At 57.2% G+C, this 21,691-nt stretch overlaps 1 protein-coding gene across 1 annotated transcript; it reads right to left on the minus strand.

Annotated features, from left to right (window-relative positions):
• Positions 1–7,170: 7,170 nt before the first annotated feature.
• FTH1 (ferritin heavy chain 1) lies at positions 7,171–9,993 on the minus strand. Its single transcript, XM_055142091.1, has 4 exons — positions 9,717–9,993; positions 8,363–8,509; positions 8,037–8,162; positions 7,171–7,937 (listed from the first exon to the last, which is right to left on the minus strand). Exons 1-4 carry the CDS (start codon positions 9,828–9,830, stop codon positions 7,773–7,775), a joined length of 552 nt encoding a protein of 183 aa, XP_054998066.1. The 5' UTR covers positions 9,831–9,993; the 3' UTR covers positions 7,171–7,772.
• Between the last annotated feature and the right edge of the window lie 11,698 nt (positions 9,994–21,691).

Here is a 21,691-nt window from a genome sequence, read left to right on the forward strand (position 1 = left end):
TTAAATTTTTAATGAATCACCATGAGATACAGTTTCAGACTTACACACGTTCATGATTAGGTTTTCAGTCACACAATGGTCAAGAACCCATCCCTCGTGGGGGGAAGGGAGGAGGTATATCGTGATTCTTGGTGGTGGAATATGTGCACTGGTGAAGGGATGGGTGTTTGAGCATTGTATAACTGAGACTTTAACCTGAACACTTTGTAACTTTCCACATGGTGACTTAATAAAAGAATTTTTTTTTGTTTGTTTTGTTTTTTTGCTTTTTGGGTCACACCTGGCGATGCACAGGGGTTACTCCTGGCTCTGCACTCAGGAATTACCCCTGGCCTTGCTCAGGGGACCATATGGGATGCTGGGATTTGAACCCGGGTCAGCCGCGTGCAAGGCAAACGCCCTACCCACTGTGCTATCTCTCCAGCCCCAAAAGAATTTTTTTTTAAAAAAAAAGAACCCATCCCTCCACCAGTGCCCATTCTCCACCACCAAAGTTCCCAGTATCCCTCCGGCTCTATATTATTTTTATTCCCCCCCTCCCACTTTATTTAAACACTGTGGTTTACGAAGTTGTTCATGTTGATCTGTCACGGGCCTTCAATATTCCAATCTAATCCCACCACCACCATCACTATCTGTGGAGGTCGATGTGGAGGTCTCGTTCTGTTCAGCAAGGAGAACCCTGCGTGGGGCTGAGAAGGGAACGTAGCCGAATGAACAGACGCAGATCCCGGAGGAGGGAGAAAAGGTATTTATTCTATGGCAGTTACAGTATTTTATACCTCCCTGCTGGGAGGAGGTGGTATAGTATGCAGGCTGGAACCCCCAATAGAAATGCAGGGTGTGGCACGGGCTTTAGCTAGTAATAAATAAATGCTGATAGGATAAGATCAGTAAGATTAGGAGTGGCAACATTTGCTAGGTGTGGCATGGGGTTAGCTAGTGATAAACAAATAGTGACAGGATAAGGTCAGTAAGGTAAAATGGCTCCCTACAGCCATCTCTCCACCACCTGTTTTCCCCACCAACGCTCAAGTCTGTCCCCATAGTGAGCCCCGATAATTCATTCCAAATTGCTTGTGACTGTTAATGGGATGATCAAGATATAATTTCCGTAGAAAAAAATTTGTAAAAATTGTTTTATCTTCCCATGGGAACAGGAAATCTTTGTCTGAAGGGTTACTAAGCTGTTGTAGCAAGGTAAGCTTCTATATTCATCTTATTTTTTTTTTAATTTTTGCTTTTTGGGTCACACCCAGCGATGCTCAAGGGTTCCTCCTGACTCTGCACTCAGGAATTACTGCTGGCAGTGCTCCGGGGACCATATGTGATGCCGGGGATCAAATCTGGGTTGGCCGCGTGCAAGGCAAATGCCCTCCCTGCTGTGCTATCGCTCAGGCCCCTGTGTTCATGTTCTGTTAGCCAACGTTGGTTGGCTTCTGCGTTCCATCCCATCCATCCCCAAAAGCCTGTCTAATTCAAGGCTGGGAAACTGAGGCCCAGAGGCAGGGCGGTGACTTCTTCAAGCCAGCAGGCAAGTTGAGGGTCCTGTTGGGGCTGGCCTTTCTCTTGGCCAGAGATGTCTGGTCCTTGGCGACCAGGTGTCCGTGATGACTGTGGACGAGATGTGCAGGGCGGTGCCCCTGATGGAACGAGGCTTGCACTGGGACGAGGCTGGACCACAGTCCCCCCCATGCAGAGGCTGCTCCTCCCAGCCCTACTGTCCAATTTTTTTTTTTTTTTTTGCTTTTTGGGTCACACCCAGCAATGCACAGGGGTCACTCCTGGCTCTGCACTCAGGAATTACCCCTGGCGGTGCTCAGGGGACCATATGGGATGCTGGGAATCGAACCTGGGTCGGCCTCGTGCAAGGCAAACGCCCTACCCGCTGTGCTATCACCCCAGCCCCCTACTGTCCAATTTTGGTTCCACGTCAGCTGGGGACCTGCTCCTTAGGGTAGACAGGCGTGGTGGGCCCCTATGGCACTGCCCAAAGATCCACGTACACGTGCTGGGGACTCCTTCCAGTGTCCCTCATTGGTTCTGTACATTTGCCAGAGAATGAAGAAGCTTCTGGAAGTGGCCGCCCTGGCTGAGGTTCCAAGCTAGCTGGCACATGGGAGCCAGGTGGTCCCAGTCCCCACCCCCTCATCCCTCACTTTTTTTTTTTTTTGCTTTGTTTTGTTTTTTCATTTTTGGGTCACACCTGGCAATGCTAAGTCTTGGCTCTGCACTCAGGAATTCCTCCTGGTGGTGCTCGGGCGACCAAATGGGATGCTGGGAATCGAACCCGGGTTGGCCATGTGCAAGGCAAACGCCCTACCCGCTGTGCTATCATTCTGGCCCCTCATCCCTCTCCTTGTATCCTGCTTGAGGACCCCAAAGCTTGAAGGCTAAGCGTCCCTTTGCCCCCACCCGGATTTCCAGAGTGGGGTGGAGGGATTTGGACTCATCGGCTCTCAGTGATGGGGGCTGCAGGGGGCATCGCGGCCCTTTGATTCTGCTGAGCCCGGACACTCAGATGCACACTCAGAAGGGGACTAGGCGTGAGGAGTTCCTCCCATGGGCAGGCGGAGGGTCATCTCAGATACTTTTATTGTGTTGTCATGTGGCTTTTGGGTCACACCCAGCGGTGCTCAGGGGTTACTCCAGCTTTTTTTTTTTCTTTTTGGGTCACACCTGGCGATGCACAGGGGTTACTCCTGGCTCTGCACTCAGGAATCACCCCTGCTGGTGCTCAAGGGACCCTATGGTATGCTGGGAATCGAACCGGGGTCGGCCGAGTGCAAGGCAAACGCCCTCCCCGCTGTGCTATCGCTCCAGCCCCGGTTACTCCAGCTTTTGCACTCAGGAATCGCTCCTGGCAACGTGCAGGGGACCTTATAGGACACCACGGATCGAACCAATGTGAGTTCTGCTAGCAAGGCATGCACTCTACCTGTTATGTACTCGTCTCTCTGGTCCTTCACGGCTTAATCCTGTCTCTGTGCTCAGGCATCACTCCGGTGCGGCTCAGGGAACCCTATGGGTTGCCAGGGATCAAACCCAGGACGGCAGTGTGCAAGGCAAGCGCGCTACCCACTGTCCTACCGCTCCATTCCTGCTGATATCTTCTGAGCAGTCTCGGTGCTACAGAGGGAAGGCCCCAGGCACACGGTGTGAGCTACCCCGCACCCTGACTTGATTCTCATCTCTTCTGGGCTTGGCAGCTGGACTCGGTCCAACCACGGGGCTATCTCAGACCGCACTGTTTCCCGGGCGAGAGCGTGCAGAGAGCGTGCAGAGGGTATGCATCAGGACCCGTCCCATCAAGGTTTGCTTCCATAAAATTGAGCATTTTTTTTTGAATTGAGAATTGAGCAAAATTCTCTTCTCAAGAAATATTTGGGGGGCCGGAGCGATAGCACAGCGGGTAGGGCGTTTGCCTTGCACATGGAAGACCCGGGTTCGATCCCCAGCATCCCATATGGTTCCTCAAGCACCGCCAGGAGTAATTCCTGAGTGCAAAGCCAGGAGAAACCCCTGAGCATCGCTGTGACCCAAAAAGCAAAAAAAAAAAAAAAAGAAATATTTGGGGTTGAGGGGCTGGAGCAGTAGCACAATGGGGAGGGCGTTTGCCTTGCACGTGGCCAACCCGGGTTTGATTCCCAGCATCCCATATGGTCCCTGAGCACCTCCAGGGGTGATTCCTGAGTGCAGAGCCAGGAGCAACCCCTGTGCATCGCCGGGTGTGACCCAAAAAGCAAAACAAACAAACAAACAAATAAATATTTGGGGTTGAAGTGATAGTACAGCGGGTAGGGTGTTTGCCTTGCACGCGGCTAACCCGGGTTTGATTCTTGCCATCCCATATAGTCCCCCGAGCACCACCAGCAGTAATTCCTGAGTGCAGAGCTAGGAGTAACCCCTGTGTATCTCCGGGTGTGACCCAAAAAGAAAAAAATATATATATTCTAGGGCCAGAGAGCTACAACAAGGGAATCCAATTACCACATATGGTTCCCCCAACCCCCGAGCACCGCCAGGGGTCACTCTTGAGCAGAGCCAGGTAAGGTCTCAAAGTCACCCTGCCAAATTATTAGAAATTAGTTTGCCAAGCTGAAATTAGAGTTAACTACAGATAGCACAGCAGGTAGGGCGTTTGCCTTGTATGCAGCAGACCTGGGTTCGATTTCCTCCGTCCCTCTCGGAGAGCCCAGCAAGCTACCGAGAGTTTCCTGCCCGCATGGCAGAGCCTGGCAAGCTACCTATTCAATATGCCAAAAACAGTAACAACAAGTCTCACAATGGAGACATTACTGGTGTCCACTCGAGCAAATCGGTGAACCACAGGACGACAGTGCTGCAGTGCTACAGTTTATTTATTTATTTATTTATTTATTTTTATTAATTAATTAATTTTTTTTATTATTATTTTTTTAGTGCTACAGTTTCTAACTGGTGTGAAGAGACTCAGGAAAGCTCAAAGGTGGAATGCAGGCCTGTGTAGGTCGGAGACGTTTCAGGAGGTGACCGCGGTGTTGCTGGGGGCCCTGCTGCTGTAGCTGAATCTTCACTGGTGCAGGGGAATGTGGGTAAGAGATGGAGCCCAGAGACTGTAGAGTTGGAGGATGCCTGCCCAATCGCCGGCATCACACATGGTCCCCTGAGTCCCGCCAGGAGGGGTTCCTGAGTGCAGAGGCGGGGCCTGTGTAGCAGAGGGGGCGGAGAGAGAGAGACAGACAGACAGACAAACAGAGACAGAGACAGAGACAGACAGACAGAGACAGACAGAGACAGAGAGAGAAGGAGAGAGTGCGAGAGAGCGAGCGAGAGAGAGAGAGCATGAGCGCTTGCCCTTTAGTGCTCAGAGAGAGAGAGAGAGAGACAGATAGACAGACAGACAGACAGACAGACAGACAGACAGACAGACAGACAGACAGACCTTGCCTTTAGTGCAGGAGCTCAGGTTTGGAATCCGGCAAACTGGACCTTGATACAAAGTGCAGACTCACCTCTGCCGCCTGGGAGGGGATGTCCAGCTGGGCTGGACTCTGGGCTCTGAGCAGGGGCAGAATCCGGATCTGGACAAGGCCAGGCACTCAGTCGGCGACAGGCTTCCCCTCGTGGAGGACAGGCCCGGGGCTTCCAGGAATACTGACTTCTCTTTGGGAACGCTGCTCCTCAGCTGAAACCAGACATCCTGGCTTTGCCCGGACAGTCGCTGCTGGACCATCTGTAGCTGGGTTGGTCTGGGGTGTGTGTGTGTGTGTGTGTGTGTGTGTGTGTTGGGGGGGTATTTAAGAGAAGGTGGGGTGATAAGGAGGACACCCTAAATGTCAGGCTAGGAAATTTGGATATTAATGTGAACAAGAGGCATCCGGGCCCAGAGGGGTTAATTGAGAGGCACAAGATGGGTTGGATGGGGGTGGGGGGAGCAATAGTACAGCGGGGAGGGCCTTTGCCTTGCATGTGGCCAACCCAGGTTCAGTCCCCGGCATCCCATATGGTTCCCGAAGCACCACCAGGAGTAATTCCTGAGTGCAAAGCCAAGAGTAACCCCTGAGCATCACTGGATGTGAACCAAAAAAAAAACAAAAAAAACAAAAAACAAAAAAAACCACAACGGGTTGGATGGGAGAAGGGAGAGCTAGGAATAGGAGGAGGTGGGAGCAGTGTGGCCAGAGGGCTGGCGTGAGAACTTCGCGTGCCTGAGGTCCTGTCAATGAACAGAACTGTCAATCACCGTGCCCAAGATTAAAAATATTTAAAACGAAGGGAAGGTAAGTAGGGGTGCTGTGAGCAAGAGTGTTTGGCCCTGGCTTCTGCGTCCCACCGGCTCCTCCCGCCGTGACTCAGAATTTCCCTTTTGTGTTCCGTGTACCTAGGACAGGCTGCGTTTCAAACACCGTCGGGGCGGGAGATTTGCACAGTGGCGTTATTCACAGCTTCCTAGGGCGGCGCGCCCGCAGCCAGCAGCTCCCCGACCACAAAGTCCAAGACCAAAAGGCCCAAGAAAGAAGTCATTCTCCAGGATGCCCGCTCCCCCCACCCAGCTCTGCGGGCGACCAGGCTCTCAAGGCCCCGATGGTGGTGATCGCAGGGCAGCAAGTCCAGCGCCTGCAGGCTGGGGGCAGCCTGGGGGCAGCCTGAGTCCTGGGTCCTCGCTGAAGCACGCAGGATGGCATCCCCGAGAGGAAAATGGCTGCATTGGACCCAACTCTGAGTGGCCCTTATCATCCCAGGGGACCATCGGAAACATCAGCCAAGTCTGAAGAACACAGGAAACGGGTCTGTCTGTCTCCTCCCCACAGCGGGGTCCCTGCGCTGTCTGTGAGTGGGCCTCACCCACTTCCCTGGTTCCGGTCCATCATTTGTGACTCCCCAGGGCTCCAGGTACGCCAGGCCTCTGCTCAGCACCGGCTTGGGGTACACATCTGCCCCCCTCGGCGGAGGGTCTAGAGAGGTGCCAAGGACTTCCCTTCATCTGGGGGGCAGCGCTCCAAGCGCCCCCAGGCCAGGATAGGACGGTCAACCAGCACCAGCTCCCGCTCCCGTTTGAGCAAAGCTGGCAGGCACAAGCCCGTGGGGGAGATGGTACCAACTCAACTCCCAGCAGGCTGAGCCAAGATGCTCGTGGGCGCTCCTCTGGAACCACCCTGCGTTCCCGAGCCCCCTCCATCCTAGGAAGTGTCTCCCGGCTGGGGGACCAGTAAGGGGGGCAGCAGTCAGGACACTGCTGGCATCCTGGGTTTTGTTTTTCCTGATCTATTGATACATGTACCTAGTGGCTTTGGCTTTGGAGAGCACCCAGTTTTGAACTTAGAGGTACCTTCATGCCTTCCTGGGGTCAGCTTCTACTCTGAAACTAGAAGAGGACTGGCTCCCTCCCAGATTTTGGAGGCACTCGCCACCCCATTAAGCCCACCTCACCTGATCCCAGTGTGGGAAGGGGTGGGGGACCCAACTTCCCCATTCTAGTCTTGGTTCCCCCCTCTTGCAGTCAAAAACAGAGCTTTGTGGGGCTGGAGTGGGTAGGGCGCTTGCCTTGCACGCGGCCAACCCGGGTTCGAATCCCAGCATTCCCGTATGGTCCCCTGAGCACTGCCAGGAGTGATTCCTGAACGCATGAGCCAGAAGCCCTGTGCATCGCCGGGTGTGACCCAAATAAAAGACAAAAAAAAAAAAAAGAGAGCTTCGTAATGGTGTATTTAAAAGGGCTGCAGTCTGTCCAGTCTCTGGAATTCATATTCAAACAGACATTGATTTCTCAGATTCCAAACAGTGAGCACACACTGCTCTCCTGTTTCTCAAGGGAGCTGCTTCACCAGCCTGATCCGCGTGCATGTACCCAGAAAACAGACATGGCCATAGGTAGCCACCCAGCTGGTCCACACTTAGGACCTAAAACCAATGTTAGGATTACGTAAACCTTCAAATACCTTCTGTATGTGCAATCTGCAAACGTCATCATTGGAAACAGTTTCAAACACCTGATTTGGAATCAGGAGGCCTCAGTTCTGTCTGAATTCAACAGACCCAAACCTTGGGCTATTTCCCAAAACAAGATACTTAATACGACTCCATTCCTACCTAAGTATTGCAATGTCACAGAGTCCCAGACCACACGTGGGTACCAAATTACTTTATTTGAAGGACTGATACAAATCATAAGACGGAAATAGACGTTTTGGAACTTATAGAAAAGGTCATCAGGGTAACCCCAACATGCACGTACTGCCCGGGTGGCCCGGAGGTCACCGGTAGCTCGGGGAAGCCAGCTTAGTTAAGGCTTAGCTCTCGTTGTCACTGTGACCCAGTGTGTGCTTGTCGAAGAGATACTCCGCCATGCCGGACTCGGGGGCCCCCATCTTGCGCAGGTTGGTGACGTGGTCACCCAGCTCCTTGATGGCCTTCACCTGCTCGTCCAGGTAGTGAGTCTCCAGGAAGTCACACAGCTGCAAGACAGAGCGGGGAGAGGGGATCCAGCAGCTGACCCAGGTCCTAAGGCTGACGGTTGCCCCCCTCTCGCCCTTGTCCCACTCCCCGGGACTCACGTGGGGGTCGTTCTTGTCAGTGGCCAGTTTGTGCAGCTCCAGCAGGGACTGGTTCACGCTCTTCTCCAAGTGCAACGCACACTCCATGGCGTTCAGTCCGTTCTCCCAGTCGTCCCGATCTGGCTTCTGATGAGAGAGAGGCCGTTTGGATCAGCTCCCGCCCGCTACCCTCAACACATCAGCATCCACCCGAGGCCGCCAGTAACACACCCCCGCCCTGGCGTTCGCAGCTGCCTTAGCAAGTCCACGCTCTGCCTATTCCTGGCAGACCCACGAGGAGCACAGTCAGAGAGAGCCCAACGCCAGCTCTTCCTGCTGATAGTTACCTTGATATCCTGAAGGAAAATCCGGCCGCCGCGCTGGTTCTGCAGCTTCATCAGCTTCTCCGCGTGTTCTCGCTCCTCATGAGATTGGTGGAGGAAGTATTTGGCAAAGTTCTTCAAAGCCACATCGTCGCGGTCAAAATAATAAGACTGAAACGGAGGGGCACAATACGTTAGAAGAGGCGTTTCCAGAGGCAGCGGCCCGCCCAGGGATTCTTCTGAAAAGCCCAGACGCACCCAGCAGATCCCTTTAGGTACTTCACGCCCTTTGAAGATGGAAACCAAAAATAATTTTCTCCAACGACCTTTTTGGGCCCCACCCCGGTGCGGCGTGGACGCATGCATGCTGGCAGCCGGCGAGAAACGCACACTGGAGGAGGCCCTTCGCAGACACGCCCGCGTCCCGGCCGTCCCCGAAAGTGCCCAGCGAACGTGGCGAGCCTCCGGGAACAACCTTCGGGGTGTTCCTTTGGGGGTCACCCTGAACTCTCGGGGCATCTGCACCATCCCGGTGCGGGGAAAGAGCGTGCACCGCAGCCCCCGGGTAGCAAACCCCCTAACAGGGGCTGCCGGGAAGGAAAAAACCCTACCCGGCGTGCGTGCGTCCCGGGAAGGTCGGCGGCCTCGCACGCCGCGCCGCGGCACAAGGACATGGGGCAGGGCCGGGCGCGGGAGATAAGGGGAAGGGGCGGCGCGCGGCGGGGGCGCCCGGGCAGATAAGAAGCCCCGCGGCGGCCACCCGACACCCGTGTGCGCGCCAAGGGGAGGGGAGCGGCCCCAGGCCCCAACTTGGGGCTCGGGGTCACGGGACGCGTGCAAGATAATAGGAGAAAAACAGGAACGCTGCATCCCTCTCGCTGCAGGCCTCCCCGGGGCCCTCCAGGTAGCTGGGGCGGGCTGGGGAGCAGCAGGGAAACTGGGGCGGGCTCGGGGAGGTGGGGGGGGCGCGCAGCAGCGGCCCCAGGAGGCAGTAGGGGAGCTGGGGCGGGGGTTGGGGGACACAGCAGGGTAGCAGAAGGCGGTCCCGGAGAGGTGCAGGCCTGGGGCGCAGCTGGGGAGCTGGGGGTCGGCCCCGCGGGGAGGCAAGGGCTCTGGAAGGTGGCCTAGGGTGCAGCAGGGGACCCGGGGAACGGCCTGGGGTGCAGCAAGGCCCAAGGGGGACGGCCTGGGGTGCAGCAGGGGCCCCGGGGGACGGCCTGGGGTGCAGCAAGGCCCAAGGGGGACGGCCTGGGGTGCAGTAGGGGCCCCGGGGGACGGCCTAGGGTGCAGCGGGGGCCCCCGGGGCACGGCCTAGGGTGCAGCGGGGGCCCCGGAGGACGGCCAGGGGTGCAGCAGGGGGGCGGGCCGGCGCGCTCACCATGGACAGGTAGACGTAGGAGGCGTAGAGCTCCAGGTTGATCTGGCGGTTGATGGCGGCCTCCGAGTCCTGGTGGTAGTTCTGGCGAACCTGCGAGGGGGACGCGGTGGTCATGGCGGCGGCTGAGATGGGAACGAGGCGGTGGCGGTGGTGCAGGACAGGCTGCGAGCGGCCGGCGGGGGGCAGCGGGGTGGGACGAGCGCCGGGTTCCGTCCAAGCACTGTTGAAGCAGGAAACCGCGACGACTGTCCGCGAAGGCTGTGGCGCAGACGGCGGTTCTGCGGCCTTTTATAGCGGGAGCGGGCGTAGGGCCCCCGCCCCGGCCCCCCCACGCCGCTGCTGACCAATCGGGACGCCGGGACGCCGCCCCGCCCCGCCCCTTCCGGCGGGACCGAGCGCGCGCCTGTGTGTGTGTGTGCGCGGCGGGCGGGGCGCGGGCGCGGTGGGGGCGGGGGAGTTGCGCGGAGCCGGGGGTGGGGGGGGGTGGCCTCGCGCTGCAGGCGTGCGTGGGGGCGCTCGGGCTGGGGGTCGGAGGGAAGGCCTGGGGAAGGGCGAGAGAGCCGTCCCTTGCGTCTTCAGAATCCTGGGGGCGCCCCAGCTCCTAGCCCAGGCTTCACCCTGCAGAGGGCCCGGTTTGCACGCCCCGGGGTGCAGGCTGCGGGCGTGGGCCCGGCCCGGAGGCGGGGAGGCCCAGGGGGCAGGGGCGGGGGCAGGGGCAGGGCGCGCGTTTCCCGGTCTCGCGTGGGCCGGGCCGCGTGATGCAGTTGCTACAGCAAAGGCCCGGCGGGCCCGCATTTCCCTAGACACAGTCCGCGTGGGTCACCTGCCCCGCCACCCCTGAAATCCCCAAGTGGTTAGAAAAGAAAGAAGCACTCGGAGCTGGAAGCTCTGCCCAAAGGCCCATCATGTCCACGCATGCAGATGAAAGAAACTTCTAGAAGCTCGGGTGGTGGTGGGGGGGGAGTGCATAGCAGCTGGACTTCCAGACCTGGGAAAGGAATCCTGCTGCGACATTGAAATGGGTTGCACCCTGAACTAGGACATGATCTCTGGCTCAGGGGTGCTTGCTGTCTGTCCTAAGGGAACCAACTTTCAGCGGGGAAATGCGGGGGGGGGGGGCTGGAGCGACAGTGAAGGAAGGTGAGAGAGTCGGGACAGACTAGGGGTACCTTCCCCAGCCTGGGAGTCAAGGAAGGCCCCGCTGAGCTGGAAGAAGGAGGGAGCTCGGGAAAGGAAATTAATTCCAGGCAAAGCGAGCAGCGGATGGGAACTGAGTCGAGGCTGGAGACAGCCCAGACCTGGTCTGCTCCAGGTACTGAGTGTATGGGTGGTTTAGAAAACGCCCAATGGGCAGAGGAAGAGCAAGGTGGCGAGGGCGGGCTGATGTCAGGTAAAGAGGAGCAAAATCTTAGCCTGGATGACCCCAGGCACTAGTTTTTATTTTAAGAGATCTTCCTGGGAAAAGCTGCTGGAAGATTTAACACAGCCGCCAAGTGCAAAGCTCTCCTATAAAACGGCAACCCCCCAGGTGGAGAATATGACAAAAGAAAAAAAAAATAAAGGTTTTCATTTACATTGACCACAGGAGCTTCAAATACCTAGGAATAAAGTTCATCGCAAATGTATGAAAAGTTCAGTGTTGGGGCTGGAGTGATAGCACAGCGGGTAGGGCGTTTGCCTTGCACGTGGCCGACCCGGGTTCGATTCCCAGCATCCCGTATGGTCCCCTGAGCAGCGCCAGGGGTAATTCCTGAGTGCAGAGCCAGGAGTGACCCCTGTGCATCGCTGGGTGTGACCCAAAAAGCAAAAAAAAAAAAAAAAAGAACAGTCTTTACTGATGGTCAGAGAAGAACGGTTGATAGAGGAAGAACATGGTTCTAGATAACCGACCTCAAATTTGTAAAGATATCCATGCCTCTCCCTCCTCCCCGCCCCCCAAATATAAGGCAATGTCTATAAAACTGTTTTGGAGGAGCTTGACAAAGAGATATTCATTTGGAAGAGTAAATGTGTGGCATTTGGAGGGACGATGCATGAGCAGACGTTTGCTGTCCTTGTTATCACTACGAAACACTGTGTTCTGGCAGGGGAGGGGCCGGCTAGCCAAGGAAGCAGTGCTACCTGCTTACCTGTGGAACTTGGTACCTGCTGATGTGGCGGTTCAGATTAGAATGGGTTCCACAAATCAGATGAGAAACGCTGACTCATCATACGGGGAGGAGAGCCGAGAGAGGAGAGCTGGTGCGAGTCTGGACCACCTGGGAACCTGACTGTCGTAGGCAAGTCCGAACTGCTGAGACGGGGCCCCCCGGGGCTGACTACAATGTGAATGTTGTCGGTGCAGAAAGACAAGGTCACCGCTAGCTGGAGATGGTGGCAGCTGCTTTATGGGGCATCAGGAGGAAGATGCTCCGAGCCATCAGAGGAGTCAGCATGCCTAGGAGGGAGATAGGGAAGCCGGGTAGACAGAGGGAGATGGGGAAGCAGGAGATGCCCAGGGAAGAGATGGGACTGGACCAGGCCGCTGGGTGGCAAGGGACTGAGAATTTCTTCCCATCCTTTTCCCCTTCCCACCCAATCCAGAGTTGGGCCTATTCTGAAGGGAGAACAGAGAAACTGGAGGCCCAGAGCCAGGCTGAGCGAGACCTCTGACGTTCCTAGAAGAACAGGCTGAAGAAGGGCTGGAGGGAGAGCACTCTGGGTAGGGCACTTGCCCTGCGTGCTGCTGGACCTGGGTTCCATCCCTGGCATCTCATATGTTTCCCAGAGCACCAACCAGGAGTGATTCCTGAGTGCAAGGCCAGGAATAAGCCCTGAGCACCCCTGTGTGCGGGTGTGTGTGTGTGTGTGTGTGGGGAAGTAATAAGTAGATTATCTTTCAGAATTTTGGTGGGGTGGGAGTAGGTGTTCTGGGGTTCTCCAACGCCTTGAAAGGACAGTTGCCAGATCGGACTATTTCAAGTGAAAACTGTGGGTGCTGGAACCTTGCCCATGGCCGCCCCAGGTTCGATTCCCAGTATCCCACAGGGTCCCCTAAGCACCTCCAGGAGTAATTCCTGAATGTAGAGCCAGGAGCAAACCCTGTGCATCACTGGGTGTGACCCAAAAAGAAAAGAAAAAAAAGTGAAAATTGTGGAAGGAGAGTTTTGCCGGAAATCGAGGCCAACTGCAAGTGACAAGCTGAATTGCTATTTTCGAGAAGTGAAGGTCTCTAGCAGGCTGGGGCGAGAGCACAGCAGGTAGGACATTTGCCTTGCACGCGGCCAACCCGGGTTTGATTCCTCCGTCCCTCTCGGAAAGCCTGACAAGCTACCGAGAGTATCTCGCCCACACGGCAGAGCCTGGCAAGCTCCCCGGGGCGTATTCAATATGCCAAAAACAGTAACAACAAGTCTCACAATGGAGCCGTTACTGGTGCCCGCTCAAGCAAATCGATGAGCAACGGGATGACAGTGATACAGTGACAGTGAAGGTCTTTAACCGTTCTAGGTGTTTTCCTCTGTGTAATTGTATGTCTGTAAAACCCACCGCCTGGCCTAAGACCCTCGAATCGCCTCTCTGCTGCTGTCCGTGACAGACGGACACCGTTTCTGCTGTCACTGCTGCTCCCAGCCTTTTGCCGGGTTCTCGTTCTCCGGTGCTCAGAATGTGTTGCGTGCGAACAGATGGGCCTTGCATGTGTGGAGGATGCATGCAAGGGAGGCGAGGGAGCTGCGGAGCTTTGGGGTGGCATCAGCCCTCGTTCTCGGGGAGCAGGAAGCCAGAACTGACTAGGTGGGGGGGGGGGAACCTGGGGGCGCAGAGCGCGCGCCAGCCTTCTGGCCTGGGTGGCTCTGCTTTTCGCCGAGAAGAAGGCGTGTGGGAGGAACTGCAGATTGGGGGCTGAGGGAGTAAGGGCCGCTGGCTTTGCGCCGGAGTTTCGGTGCCCCCAGGACCTCCCGGTGGACAGAGTCAGCCCCAAGTCTGCTGGACCCCGTGGGAGGAGCGTGTGTCTGTGGCAGAAAGGAGCTCTCAGCATCAGCGCGGGCTCTGCCTTTCGGGGGACGCCTACACACAGGGAACAGGGGGGCGGGGAGAGCGCGGCTGGGGCAGAGGTGAGGGGAGACTGCTTGGGAAGGAAGAAACGGAATTCTTGCGTGTGTGTGTGTGTGTGTGGTGTGTGGGTGGGTGGTGCTTGAGAGAGTGTGTGTGTGGGGGGTGTGTGTGGAAGAAATGAGAAACTTGTGCTAGTGGTGTGTGTATATGTGTGTGTGTGTGTGTAAGAAGTGGGAATCTTGTAACGTGTGTGTCTTTTTACTTTTAGTTTTAATTTTTTTTTTCTTTTTGGGTCACACCTGGCGATGCACAGGGGTTCCTCCTGGCTCTGCACTCAGGAATTACCCCTGGCCGTGCTCAGGGGACCCTATGGGATGCTGGGATTCGAACCCGGGTCGGCCGCGTGCAAGGCAAACGCCCTCCCGGACGCTGTGCTCTCGCTCCAGCCCCTAGTTTTCATTTTTTCATTTGTGTGTGTGTGTGTGTGTGTGTGTGTTTAAGGGAGTGCGTGTGTGTTTGTACGGATGTGTGTAACTGTGTGTGCTTGCGTGGGCGTGTTCCCCACCTCCTGGAAACCCTGGCGGTTGGCGGTGGGGGGGGGCTTGTTTTGCCACCGCTGGGCCTCCGGCTCCTCTTGAGGCCTGGCCTGGTCTTTGGACCTTTGTTGGTGGCCCGGCCTCCCTCCCGCCCGCCCGCCCTGGCGCCTCGTGACCGCAGGGGCGGGAGTCTGGCCGGGCTCCCGGGCCAGCCGCCTCCCGCCTCCCCGGGGGTCAGGAGTGACGTGACGGGAGGGGCCCCAGGCGAGGAAGAGCTGCTGGGGCGGTGGTAGTTTCTGGAAGATGCTGGATCAGCCCCTAGCGGGAGGGGGCTGGGTGGGCGGGGGAGAGAGAGCTGCTGCTGCACCGTGACTCAGCACTCTGGGAGGGGTCGGCCCTGGCTTTGTGCTCGGAAAGTGCTGTGTCACGGAGGGGGAGGGCCGGCTTCAGCGGGAGGCGCTGGGGCTTCAGTCAATAGGCATGGGAGGGGGGGTCGCCTCCTTTTCCTAAGGTGGGACTAGGAACCAGGTCTGGGCCAGAACTTTTCAACCTGGCCCATAGGGCCCCTCCCCAGACCCCCCGAGATATTCCGAGGAACCTGCAGATGAGAACTGTGTAAAGGGGGGAGGCAGGGCATGGCCTGAGGCCCGGGGCCAGCTAACAGGACACAGCACAAGCAGTAGCCAAGGTGAATTGGGGTGTCGCTCTCCCCTGTCCCCCCCTCCCCCACCTCATCCCCGACCCCACCCTGCCTCGTTCTTCCTCAGTCTCTTGATACGGCTTCAGCAGATGACTGTATTTCCTCCTGGGGACGGTTACTGTGGTGTCACCATTACAATTCCCCAGCTGGGGAAGCGTAGACACCCCGCAGGGGGGGAGACTTGAGTTTGCGGACCACCACGTTGTACCCCGAGAGCTGAGGTCCCCGGGAGGCCAGCGCTCGCCACCTTGGGGCCGTGGCGGGAGCACGGGCTGGGGAATGTAGGCCAGACAGAGCGTGATGGCAGGTGACAAAAGCAGCGCCCCAAATAGTTCAAGAGGAGCAGGAAGCCCGGGAGACTGGGAGCAGAGACCCGGCCCCAGAGGAAACCGGGCGCGGTGATATTTGACCTGAAGAGCAGCTGTTTCCAGGGTCTGGAACACCCCCCACTGGAAGTAGGCAAGTGAAGGGCACAGGAAATGACCGAGCTCCGTCAGAAGTTGGGGTAAACACCAGACTCGGCTGCTTCTCAGATCTATTCCTGAAAGCCCGCATCCCTCTACCAGGAGGCCAAAGGGAAGCGCCCAGGGCAGGAGGAAGGGGGAGGCTGAAAGGCTCCTTCTGGTCCTGTGGGAAATGCTGCCGGGGAACCCCGGGGCCCTGCACCCCACCTCAACGGAGACGCTTCCCCCAGGGCTCTGGCATTGGGCTGTCTGCCACCCTTTGGACTTTGAGCTCTTTCCCAAACCGTGGCCCCAGACCCTAGCACCTCTGGTGAGCAGCCCTTCTATCTAGCCTTTCAGTTCAGGGCGGTCTGCAGTTCCAGAACTTTCCTCTGGAATCCATGCGTCCTGTGGAATGCCGGCTGGCTAGCCGAGAAGAGCAGGCGTCCAAGGGCAGAGAGCTAGGCCGGGCTGACCTCTGCAGGCTCCTTCCTAGTGACCCCCTCCGGGGCACCTAACCGCCTACATTCTAGAAGCTTGGAAAGCCCTCACCTGCTCGCTCTGAACTTTGATCCTTGGTGTTTAGTTACTGCATCTGGAGTCTGTTGTCTTCCCTCCAGCTATCTTGTTACCCCTCCCTCGCCCCCCCTGCCCCCGTCCCCCCCTCCCCACTTTGGGTGACCTTATCTCCCCGCGATTCCTGTACCCCAGGAACTGGTACCCGCTCACGTGGCATGTGTCGGCCACCCCGGCCAGATCAGGAGCCGCTGACTCGCTGGTGATGGCAGGGGAAGCGGGGGAAAGTGGGGTGCACGGCCTTTGCAGGGGGCTGGCAGGGGCTGGAGGGTGAGGGCAAGCAGAGGCCCTGGTGGGCACCCACATCTCCTACGCTTGTTGCAGGGCAGAGCTGAGCCTGGAGCCTCTTCTGCTCGATGGGGGGTGGTGGAGGGGGGAAGCCGGAGCTTTTGGTGGCCTTGAGTCTGAGGGGGCGCCCGGCCTCCCTCCTGGGCTCTGGGGATCTGGGAATCAAGGTTCAGAAGCTCTTTTTCCTTCTTTCTTTTTGGGTCACACCCGGCGACGCACAGGGGTGACTCCTGGCTCTGCACTCAGGAATGACTCCTGGCGGTGCTTGGGGATCGAACCCGGGTCGGCCGTGTGCAAGGCAAACGCCCTCCCCGCTGTGCTATGGCTCCGGCCCCAAGGCTCAGAGGCTCTTGAGCACCTGAAGTGGGGGCAGCCAGGATCTGGACGTCGGTGGGTGGGGATGGGTTGGGCTGTCGGAGCGGGGCAGTGAAACCAGGCAGCCACCCCCGCCCAGGGCTGCCCCCCCCAACACCCCCACCATCCCCAACACCGCCATCCTGGAAGCCCCCTCCATGGCCTGGTCGCCAGCAGGGGGAGGTCCTGCGTGAGCCCCCTGGGGGTGTGGGGAGGCCCCCGGGACGGACTGTCGTCTGTCCCTCCCGTCACGGAGGCCGTGGAGGGCTCGGCACTCCTCAAGCACCACAGGGGACCCAGGCCTGCTGTCCTCTGCAGCCGTCCCCTCGCCCCTCAGGACTGGGTCCCGCTGGGCCCTCTGTGGGGTGACCTGCCCCCAAGGGCTCAGACCCGCCGGGTCACACCCAACTTGCCTTCTCCCAGAGTGTCCCTGCTCTGTGTCAGAGTTTCTCTCCATGCCCCCCAGACACCCCCTGCTGGCATCTTGATGGCACCTTGTCCCTGGCCACCTCAGCCCTGGTGGGACGTGGGTTTCCCCTCTGGCATCTGTGTTGGGGTGCGTTGCTCTTCCCGGCTGCTTCCCGCTCAGAGGCCTGTCGCCTCAGAGAGTGTCATTTCCTTCTTCCATGGCTCTTTCCCCACCCTGCCAGGGGTGCAGGGCGGGGGGGGGGTGGGGTGGGGATGGGGGGAGAGAGAGGGAAAGGGAAAGGGAGAGGGAGAGAGGGAGGGAGAGGGAGAGAAGGAGGGAGGGAGGGAGAGAGTGAGAAGGAGGGAGGGAGTGAGAAGGAGGGAGGGAGGGAGACAGAAAGAGGGAGGGAGGGAGGGAGAGAGAGAAAGGAGGGAGAGAGGGAGGGAGAGAGAAGGAGGGAAGGAGGGAGGGAGAGTGAGAAGGAGGGAGGGAGGGAGGGAGAGAGAAGGAGGGAGGGAAGAGAGAGAGAGGGAGAAAGAGAAGGAGGGAAGGAGGAGAGAGAAGGAGAAGGAGGGAGGGAGAGAGAAGGAGGGAGAGAGGAGAGAGAGAAGGAGGGAGGGAGGGAGGAGAGAGAAGGAAGGAGGGAAGGAGGAGAGAGAGAGAAGGAGGAAGGGAGGGAGAGAGCGGGGAGGGAGGGAGAGAGAGAGGCTGAGGTGGGGACGCTGTGGTCACAGGTGCTGCCCTGAGCACTGGGACCCCCTGAATACCCCCTTTTCTCTCTCTCTGTCACCTCACAGCGTTTTCCCGGCTACAGGGGCCGGCAGAGGTCACCTGGGGTCAGGGAGGGCCTGTGTGTGCCAGGTGCTTCTCTCTCTACTAGTAAACAGCCCCAGAGCTTCCTGGAGAAAGGGCCAGAACATTCTTGGGGTCCTTGTCATTCCACGGGACATGCCCAACCTGCCTTGCCGGGCGCACCTGTGTCTGGGACCCAGGCTCACCTGTGGGGGCTTTTCTAGGTGCGGGGAGGCCCTGCTGTAACCATGGCAACGAGGGACCCGGCCCAGCTGCACCTGTTGAACCAGAGTTGGTGTGACCTTGGCTGGGAGAAGTGGGGGGGGGTCCCCACGCCTCGGGGGCCAGAGGCTCAAGTAAAACTGTCTCACAGCGAACAGTCCTGTGGGCCTGAGTCCCCCGCCCCGGTGACAGCGCCTCCCGTCCTTGGCCGGCTTCGGGCCACCCCCGCGGGCAGGTGGCACTGCGCTGTGCACTCTCACTGGTTCCACCAGCCTGTGGAGCAGGCCGGGTGCCCGGGAGGTGTACAGGATCCGTAGACTCGTTTCTGCGAGCTTCTGCAGAATCCCGCACGGCAGAGCCTGCCTAGCTACCCGTGGCGTGTTCGAGATGCCCCCAAACAGGAACAATAATGGGCCTCGTTCCCCCGACCCTGAACACGACAGACAGGGACGGGTGGAGACGCTACTGGCGCCTGCGCAAGCAAATGGATGAGCAACGGGATGACAGTGACGCGGTGATACAGTGATAGATGCGTTTCATGGGTGACCCGAGTCCTTCCTTTGCTGAGGGGGACTTAGGGGGTCCTTTAGGCTGAGGATTGGTGGCAACAGTGCAGTGGGGTCTTTTGTTCACCCTCCCTAAGCCCTCTGCTGCTGGAGGCCAGCCCGGGGGTGCCGCAGGAGGGAAGGCCACATGGATTCGGGGATAACCCACGCGGGGCAGCTGTGGCCAGGCACGGCCCCAAGACCCAGGCACCTTCCAGTGTAGACTGTGAAGGCCCTGCAGACCCCAGGCGAGAGCCAGGGGCCCGGGGGGGCGGGGTACAGGGGGCACTCCACACTGACTGCCGTGATTCATGCCCACCCCCCACCCTCGACCCAGATCTTTCTTCCATGTAGGACCCCAGAACTAGGTGCTTCTCCACAGAGAGGCCTCTGGGTCTCTGGAGCTGACGCTGACCCCCACGGGGGGGTTGGGGGGAGGTCAGCAACGTGACCCCACCCTTCTGCAGGGCCCTCAGCCCCCCTAAGCTGTCTCCGCAGAGGACCTGTGTCTTTCTGTTTTTTTTTTTTTTTTTTGCTTTTTGGGTCACACCCAGCGATGCTCAGGGGTTACTCCTGGCTTTGCACTCAAGAATTACTCCTGGCAGTGCTTGGAGGACCATATGGGATGCCGGGGATCGAACCCGGGTCGGCCGCGTGCAAGGCAAACGCCCTACCCGCTGTGCTATCGCTCCGGCCCCGGACCTGTGTCTTTCTGACAGGCCGGCGGTCAAGGCGCTCACACCCCTGAGCAGGAAGCAGGCCCCGGAGAGCCCCGGAGAGCCCCGGAGTTTGCTGCCCTCGTCTCTGCTGCCACCTGCTGCGGTGACCTTTCACCCCCACGCAGCCAGGCCTGCTGTCCTTGTGCCCCTTAGCTGAAAGCTGTCACCTCCTCTTCGTCCTTTCCCATCCCACCATCCTATGTGCAGTGATGGGAATCGGGATTCCTCTTTTTATTTTTTAGTTTTTGGCTTCTTTGGTCACACCTGGTGATGCTCAGGGGTGACTCCTGGCTCTTCACTCAGGAATTACTCCTGGCGGTGCTCGGGGGACCCTATGGGATGCCGGGGATTGAATCCTTTTTGGCCGTGTGCTAGGCAAATGCCCTCCCCGCTGTTCCTTCACTCACTCTGGCCTCAGGAATCTGGATTCTTTTTCTTTCTTTCTTTTTTTTTTTTTTTTTTTGGGTCACAAGAAAAAAAAGGGTTGCGATGCACAGGGGTCACTCCTGGCTCTGCACTCAGGAATTACCCCTGGCAGTGCTCAGGGGACCATGTGGGATGCTGGGAATCGAACCTGGGTCGGCCATGTGCAAGGCAAACGCCCTACCTGCTGTGCTATTGCTCCAGCCCCTATTTTTATTTAAAAAAATTTAAAATTATTATTTTTTTTTAGTTGAACCACTGTGAGACATAGTTATAAGCTTTCATGTTTGAGTCTCAATCATACAATGATCAAACACCCATCCCTCCACCAGTGCACATTCTCCACCACCAATGTCTCTTTTTCAACTATCCCCCTGCCTCCATGGTAGACAATTTCCCCCATACTCTCTCTCCTTTTGGACATTATGGTTTGCAATACAGATACTGAGAGGTTATCGAGTTTGGTCCTTTATCTGCTTTCAGCACACATCTCCCCTCCCGAACGATCCCTCCAACCACATTGTCTTAGTGATCCCTTCTCTATCCCAGCTGCCTTCTCCCCCAGCTCAGGAGGCAGGCTTCCAACTATGGGGCAATATTCCTGGCCCTTGTGTCTACTGTCCTTGGGAGTTAGCCTCATATTAAGTTATTTTATACTCCACAAATGAGTGTAGTCCTTCTATGTCTGTCCCTCTCTCTCTGACTCATTTCACTTAGCACGATACTCTCCATGGCCATCCACTTAGAAGCACATCTCATGACTTCCTCTCTCCTAACAGCTGCGTAGTAGGAATCTGGATTCTTCACCTTTCAGGAGTCATGAGATTACGTTGTCTGGGTTCCATACCTACTGCCTAACATCCAGGCCCGTTTCGGATGCCGACTTCGGCCGTTTGCTGGGGCACTGCTCCCTTTCCTGGCTCTGCTCTCAGACCGGGACCAGCGGCTGGGCTCCCTTGGCACCCTGAGTGGGACCCTCAGAAATGACCAAGGCTCTGGACTTACTTTGCTTTAAATTCAACCAACTTGAGAGAAGGCGGCTGGGGTAGAGAAGGGATCACTAAGTTAATAATCCTGACAGTTGGAGGGACTGTTCAGGATGAAAGATGAGTGCTGAAAGTAGATAAAGGACCAAACGTGGTAGCCTCTCAGTATCTGTCTTGCAAACCATCGTGCCCCAAAGGAGAGAGAGAGTATGGGGGAAATTGTCTGCCATGGAGGCAGGGGGAGGGGTGGGGGAGATACTGGGGATGTTAATGGTGGAAAAATGTGCATTGGTGGAGGGATGGGTGTTTGATCATTGTATGAATAAATCTCAAACATGAAAGTTTTGTAACTAGCTCACGGTGATTCAATAAAATAGATCAATCACTCAGCCAGCTTAAAGTCCAATTGGGGGGCTGGAGAGAGAGCACAGCGGGGAGGGCGTTTGCCTTGCATGTGGCCAACCTGGGTTCGATTCCCAGCATCCCATAGGGTCCCCCGAGCACTGCCAGGAGTAATTCCTGAGTGCAGAGGCAGGGATAATGCCTGTGCATCATTGGGTGTGACCCAAAAAGCAAAAAAAAAAAAAAAGTACAATCAGTCCTTTTGCGAAAAACTCTTTTTTCTGAGGTAAAGGGATGCTCAGGTCCACCTTCCCCAGAGCTGTAGGGCTACTCCAGTTCCTTTCTGAAAATGAACCCAATAAGAAGAAATGGAAACTTAATAACAGGAAAACCCAGCCACATCCCACAGCCTCTGCTGTGTAAACAGCCCTGCTTCCCAGCATTACCACTAATCTTAGAAGAGATACATTGTATCACTGTATCACTGTCATGCCGGTTTCCGATTTACTCCAACCTGTACCAGTAACATCTCTATTACACTCAGCCCTGAGGTTTTAGCAAGAGATTTTAGGAAGATTTTGGAAAGAGATACAAGCCAACAAAAT

Source organism: Sorex araneus, chromosome 6, assembly GCF_027595985.1.
Source record: "Sorex araneus isolate mSorAra2 chromosome 6, mSorAra2.pri, whole genome shotgun sequence".
Taxonomy (NCBI): Eukaryota; Metazoa; Chordata; class Mammalia; order Eulipotyphla; family Soricidae; genus Sorex; species Sorex araneus.

Coding starts and splice junctions, on each gene's coding strand:
- FTH1 (XM_055142091.1), bottom strand. CDS start 9,830: ATGACCACCGCGTCCCCCTCGCAGGTTCGCCAGAACTACCACCAGGAC. Junction 8,510..9,716: donor CCTACGTCTACCTGTCCATG/GTGAGCGCGCCG, acceptor CCTCCGTTTCAG/TCTTATTATTTTGACCGCGA. Junction 8,163..8,362: donor TTTTCCTTCAGGATATCAAG/GTAACTATCAGC, acceptor CTCTCTCATCAG/AAGCCAGATCGGGACGACTG.